The sequence below is a fragment of the Melanotaenia boesemani genome, chromosome 6 (genome assembly GCF_017639745.1).
Source record: "Melanotaenia boesemani isolate fMelBoe1 chromosome 6, fMelBoe1.pri, whole genome shotgun sequence".
In the NCBI taxonomy this organism is placed as follows: Eukaryota; Metazoa; Chordata; class Actinopteri; order Atheriniformes; family Melanotaeniidae; genus Melanotaenia; species Melanotaenia boesemani.
Window position 1 is genome coordinate 39,372,288 of NC_055687.1, and position 6,767 is coordinate 39,379,054.

The following is a 6,767-nucleotide window of genomic DNA, read 5'->3' on the forward strand; positions in this document are numbered from 1 at the left end:
TTTCTCAAGTGCTTTTAATACGATTCAGCCTGCTCTGCTGTGTGAGAAGCTGCAGAAATTCCAGGTGGATCCCTCCACAACCACCTGGATTTACGACTACCTCACAAACAGACCACAGTTTGTGAGACTGAAAGGTTGTGTGTCTGAGATGGTGGTCAGCTGCACTGGAACACCACAAGGGACTGTACTTTCACCATTTCTATTCACGCTGTACACCTCAGACTTCCAGTACAACTCTGAGTTCTGTCATCTGCAGAAATACTCTGATGACTCAGCAGTTGTTGGGTGTATCAGTGATGGACAAGAAGCAGAGTACAGAGAACTGGTCGGTCAGTTTGTGAAATGGTGCGGTGACAATCATCTCATCTTGAATACCAAGAAAACAAAGGAGATGATTGTTGACTTCAGGAGGAACAAGAACACACATAGAAGTGTTTCCATCATGGGAGAGGAGGTGGAGGTGGTGGAGGAATACAAGTACCTTGGAGTTCAGCTGGACAACAGACTTGAGTGGAAAAGCAACACTGAGTACATTTACAAGAAAGGTCAGAGCAGACTCTACTTCTTAAGGAAGCTGAGATCTTTTAACGTCTGCACCAAAATGTTGCAAATGTTCTACAGGTCTGTTGTTGAAAGTGCAATCAGCTTTGCAGCAATCTGCTGGGGCAGCGGCATCAGAACCAGAGACTTGAAAAGAATTAACAAACTGATCAAGAAAGCTGGTTCTGTGCTTGGAGTAACTCTGGAGCCGCTGGAGTTGATCATCAAAAAAAGAATTCTGTACAAGCTGACGAAGATAATGGAAGATCCTTCACACCCTCTACACAACGCCGTGACGAAACAACAGAGTGTGTTCAGTGGGAGGCTTGTTCAAGTCCGATGCAAGACAGAGAGATACAGAAGATCCTTCCTTCCAGCAGCTATCAGGCTGAAGAACAAAGCCCTTAATTAATTAATGTGATTGTTTAAAAAAAAGAAAAAAAAAAAAAAAAAAAAAAAAAAATTGCTACTACTACAATATTGAATTTCCCTTTGGGATTAATAAAGTATTTTTCATTTCATTCATTTCATTGTTGTTATTTTTGACCAACCAAAACATGTAAATTTACATAGGTGAACCGCTGCCAAAAACTCTGTGGACAGAAAAACGTTACACTTCTTAAATGAGTTAAAGAAGCAAATAAAGAATGTTTTACCCAGTGGTGTAGCTCTAAAAATTACTAAAGTACATCTCTCAAATACATTATTATCTTATAAAAGAACAACAATCAAAGCTACATCGATTCTAGATGTGAAATGTTTCAAACAACGACACGATTACGCTTGCTTAGTGGTGCGCGTTCACGCGATGGGCATGCAAATCTCGGCAGACATGCAGTTCTCGGCATGACACCGGCACAACATTTTTCGGATCAGTCATATCAGAACATTTGTGAACTCAAATTTGAACTTCAGGAAAAATATAACAAGAAAGTAGAATACACTTTATTTAGGTTGGGGACATCCTTTTATGAAGAAGGGGGAAAAACGGGCAAACTGCTGGCCAGACAATTAAAACAACGGAATTCCAGCAACTTCATCGCAGCCATTAGAAAAGGGTGTACAACAATGACGGCAACCAAAGAAATGAATAAAGTTTTACAACAATATTATGAGGCATTGTACACCTCAGACATAAATCCCAAACAGGAAGAAATGACAGTTTTTTTTTTACCAATTTGAATCTACCTAAATTGACTCCTGAACAGTTGGACCTATTAGGTGGTCCTATGACAGAGACTGAAATTAGGAAATCCATAATCTAGTATGAAAAATGGGAAATTGCCCAGGTTAGACGGGCTTCCCGTTGAGTATTATAAGCAATTCTTGGACATCCTGGTTCCAGTGCTAAAGGCGGTATATAATGAAGTGTATACTTTACAGTCCCTACCCCCTACTTTTGGCGAAGCCCTGATATCTGTTCTGCCAAAGAAGGATAAGGACCCTTTGCAACCCTCTAATTACAGACCCATTAGCTTACTCAATGTAGACTGCAAGATTTTAACTAAGATCTTAGCAACTCGCTTAGAGAAAGTATTACCGGTTATCATACACCCAGACCAAGTGGGCTTTATGAAAAATAGATCATGGACAGACAACATGAGCAGATTGATACACCTAATTAGCATTAACAGGGAAAAAAATGGTCCAATGGTCTTTTTGCGGCACTGTCAAATTTTGGGTTTAATAACCACTTTATTACATGGGTTAAAACACTATATAACAGCCCCAGGGCGTCAGTCATAACCAACGGTGTAATATCGCCCTTCTTCAGTCTTAAAAGGGGCACGAGGCAGGGTTGCCCTCTTTCGCCTCTGCTTTTTAACATCTCGCTGGAACCGCTGGCTATTGCTATAAGGGCGAACGCAGACATAAGGGGCGTAGAGGGGGGTGGCAAACAACATAAATTGCTACTGTATGCGGATGACATATTGGTCCTGTTAAAAGACCCAGATTACTCAACACCACATTTAATGGAAACAATACAATCATACTCAAATGTTTCAGGTTACAAAATTAACTGGACGAAATCTGAGGCCATGCCAATCACAGGGTTTTGTAATGGAAATACAATGACAAAATTCGGCTTTAAATGGATTCCTCGGGGAATGAAATATTTAGGAATTTCAATAAGCAGGGAAATAGAAGAAATGCCTGTGTTAAATTTTGAACCGATTCTACAAAAAATAAAGACTAACCTGGACAAGTGGGAAAAGATCAAACTTACACTGTGGGGGAAGGTGAATGTAATTAAAATGGTTGTGTCTCCACAGTTCAATTATACCTTAATGATGCTACCTGTCATTGTTCCCCCTGCAATATTTAGTCAATATGACACATTGATTAAGTGTTTCTGTGGGAAAGGAAAAGACCCAGAATTAAGCTGGCTAAATTATGTGCACCTAGAGACAGGGGAGGTTAGGGGTTACCGGATCCAAGATTATATTATATTTCTTTTGAGATGGCAAAACTAGCTAAACTTTGGATGGGACAGTATGAATTGGATTGGACTATTATTGAAAAATATTTATCCTCCCCCTTCACACCTATTGAGTGCCTCTCTGAGTGCGGGTAGAACTACAAACCCTGTCATGTTACACTCACGGGACGTCTGGACAAAAGTGCACAGGTTGATTGGGTTGTCACAGTGTAAACAGTTGTATTCCTCCCCATGGCAAAACCCTTTAATTAGCATTGGGACAACACCAGTTTACTGGAAGGGCTGGCATAACCATGGTATATGTACGCTGGATAATCTCTATGATGGTGTAGTGTTTATGTCATACAATGAACTGCTGCAGAAATACAACCTGACTGGAAAGGAAAATTTCTAGAAATACCTGCAGATCAGGAACTGTGTCAAGTCACTCAAACAGCAAAATGAAGAAAACCTCATTCTGGATTACTTCGCAAGGCCACCTCATCATCATCGCGCTTCCACTTTTTACAGAACAATCAGCTACGCCATCAGCAGTGACTGTAAAAATTTAAAGGTTTTGTGGGAAAAGGACATTGGGTGCGTGTTCGGCGATGAGGAATGGATGAAAATTGTTTCACAGACTGGAAAATACATAAGGGAATGTAAAGGTAAATTTACACAGTACAAAATTATGCAGAGATATTACTGGACACCAGTGAGACTGAACAGAATGGGTCTTAAAAGTGACTTTATGTGCTGGAAATGTCAAAAGGATGCAGGTACACTGATACATTGTCTGTGGGAATGTCCATTTATAAGACCCCTGTGGTTGATTATTGTACGAATCCTGAGTGATTGGTTGGGTGAAACAGTGCCACTCTGTCCAAGACTCTGTTTGCTTGGTGATAGAGGACGGATGTCTCATATATCAAAAGGGAAGTTTTCCGTTATTATAATTGGGATCTCTGTAGCAGCCAGGGTTATCCTTAAGCACTGGAAAACTCCAAAACCCCCACAAGTTAAGGAATGGGTCAACCTGATGGTTAAAATGGCCTCATATGAGTGTATGCTCTACAAATTAAGTAGCAGGGACAACACTATTGCACCGGTCTGGGGACCATTTTGGTCTTACATTACTATAAGAGCCACCCAACAGGATGACTCCTGAAGGCTCCCTTACTGATGACTGTCTCATGTTTTTGTATCTGGTAGCTACTGTCACACCCCATGTTTGTTTGTTTATTTATTTACTTATTTATTTATGTTCACTTATGTTTTTATATATTTGTCTTATATTTTATACGCGATAGCCCCTCATATGTCAAGGTCAATTTATGTTAAAAGATGTTTAACAGAATGTTTTGTTACTCTGTCATGTAAAAAATGTTAATAAAAAAAAAAAAATCAATAAATCTGTTTTCTAAGAGCTCAGAGGTCAGGTTTAACAAAGTGTTAAATGTAGCAACAGATAAAATTAAATTCAAGTAAATCAACTTGAAACTAAAACAATAATTTAAGAAACAAACTTGTAGAGCATCAAGCCATAAATGAATGAAGTCGGAAAAGTGACAAAAATAACACTAAGGTAAAAAAACATGGTTTATTTAAAAAGATGAATAATTTGAAACGGTTTTGGTGATAAAGAATCATCTAGTAGCTGGTTAGATGAATCCCATCAAACAGGTGAACATGTCTCCCGTTCCCACTCTTTCCTAAAATGGATGAAAGTGTGTATGTGTGTGTGAGCTGGTGGGTGGACGTCACCACAGCAGCTTGTTTCACATCTGTTCTGTGTGTTTGTGTCTACAGGTGAACTCTCTGCCAGTTCTCTGGCTCGTTGATGGTTGAGTGGTCCCTCCTGGATACCTGTAAGTAAAAGACAAATCCTGATCAATGTTTAACATCAGCAGCTGAGCCTCTGTTTGTATGTCCACACCGTCTTCCTGCTGTTAAATGTGTGTGTCTGTCTCTGCAGGATGCCGGTGCACGACCCCCGCCACGCTGCAACCACCCAGAGCGCCTGCTGCTCACAGTAAGTTTTCAATGGATGCTTTCACTCCAGATCTTCTTTTTTTCTCTCCTGATCTGTGCCAGTGGACCAGGTTTCTGCTTTGTTGCCTCAATATTTGTGTCCCATGGAAAGTTAAGGTTCCTGAGATTGGAAGGATGTATACCGGGGCTATTCAATTCGGTCCTACGAGGGCCACAATCCAGCAGGTTTTCCATATATCCCTGTTTCAACACACCTGACTCAAATGAATTAGTCATTGTGCAGAACTTGATTGGCTGTTAGATCCATTAATTTGATGCAGGTGTGTTGAAACAGGGATCTATGGAAAACCTGCTGGATTGCGGCCCTCGTAGGACCGAATTGAATAGCACTGATGTATACCATTCCAGACTAAAATCATAACAACAGATTGATTTTATACGTTTATTTTCGACCAGTCACCAATGCAATTTATCTGGGAAGCCATGCTGTTCCCCAGTAGCAAATGATGCTGTAACAAAAGAGGTCCTGTTACATCAACAAGGGTCCAGTAAAAGTAGTCCAGTAAAATAGTTGGTCCACAACAAGTCTTTTATCCATAAAAACTCACTGTAAGCGAAACCTGAAGGATTTTAAGGTGTACTTTTTTCCTTTTTGTGAGTCAAAATGTAAACACGAGTCCTCCTCTGACTGGTTTTTATTCTGTTTTGTGGCTGCAGGAAGAGGAAGCGAGATGACCACAGCGAGCCGCCATACGTTAAGAAGCCACCCAACGCCTTCATGCTCTTTCTGAAGGAGCAGAGGGTGAGTGTGGTGGCTGAACTTGGCCACACCGGGAGCGCGGCGGTGAACACCATCTTGGGGGAGAGAGTAAGTAAACTTGATCTGCTAAGCATCCTGTGTTGATGCTGGTTTCTGATCTGAGAGGCTGACAGTACTTTGTGGTCTGTCCACAGTGGAAGTCCTTGTCCACCGAGCAGCAGGCCAAGTACTACCAGGAGGCCGACGCAGCGAGGCGCCGCCATGAGCAGCAGCACCCCCAGTGGTCCAGCAGGGACAACTACGTACGTACGCTGTGCTCAGACATGATCACCTCACTGCACTGATGCTGATGAAACTGTGACAGCAAAGAGTTTCTATCAGCCGGTATCAGAGGAAAAATCAAATGTCTCTTTTTCACTTTTTAGGGCCAGAAGAGGAAGAGGAGGCGTCAGGGGAGCACAGCTCCCAGCAGCTCTGGAGGTAACACAAGACTTCACAGCATGTGTCCCATAGGTCCAAAGGTCCCAGATTGTTAAAACGTTATTGTTGAACAACAGAGACACACGTTGAAGAAATCAGCTGATTGAAACTTTAAGATGAAGATCACAGTCAGGGTTAGAATTAAAATCTTTCTTGAAGTTGTCTCAGAAGGCTGATGGTGTTTTTGTATTTGTGTTGCAGCTTCCTCTTCTCAGCCTGAGGGAGGGTCTGCCGCACCTGCCTCTGATGTCTGAGGTAAGCCCCGCCTCCTGGTGGATCCTGCTAGGTCCTCCACTACTTCACCACCCCGAGCCCAGACACAGTTCACCCATTCAGCATTATGCTGATTTTTGGCCCTTAAATCCTTAAAGATAGCCAGTCAGTTAGTTCCTCTGAATGGCAGGAACCTTGGAGTCATTCTTGACCAGGATTAGTTCTTTAGTTCTCACATCAAACACGTCTCTAGAGCAGCTATCTTTCATTTAGCATGCCATGCCATTTTTATTTATATAGCACTTTTAAAGAGTGCTACACAACAGGTAAAACACAGGACAGAAATAAAACACACTCTACAAT

General features: G+C 41.5%; 1 protein-coding gene across 1 annotated transcript; it reads left to right on the forward strand.

Moving 5' to 3' along the window:
* The first annotated feature begins 4,821 nt into the window (after window positions 1-4,821).
* LOC121642125 (transcription factor 7-like) lies at window positions 4,822-6,445 on the forward strand. The gene is made up of 6 exons (XM_041988619.1): window positions 4,822-4,827; window positions 4,935-4,991; window positions 5,669-5,819; window positions 5,906-6,013; window positions 6,137-6,191; window positions 6,393-6,445. Exons 2-6 carry the CDS (start codon window positions 4,936-4,938, stop codon window positions 6,443-6,445), a joined length of 423 nt encoding a protein of 140 aa, XP_041844553.1. The 5' UTR covers window positions 4,822-4,827; window position 4,935.
* Window positions 6,446-6,767: the final 322 nt, after the last annotated feature.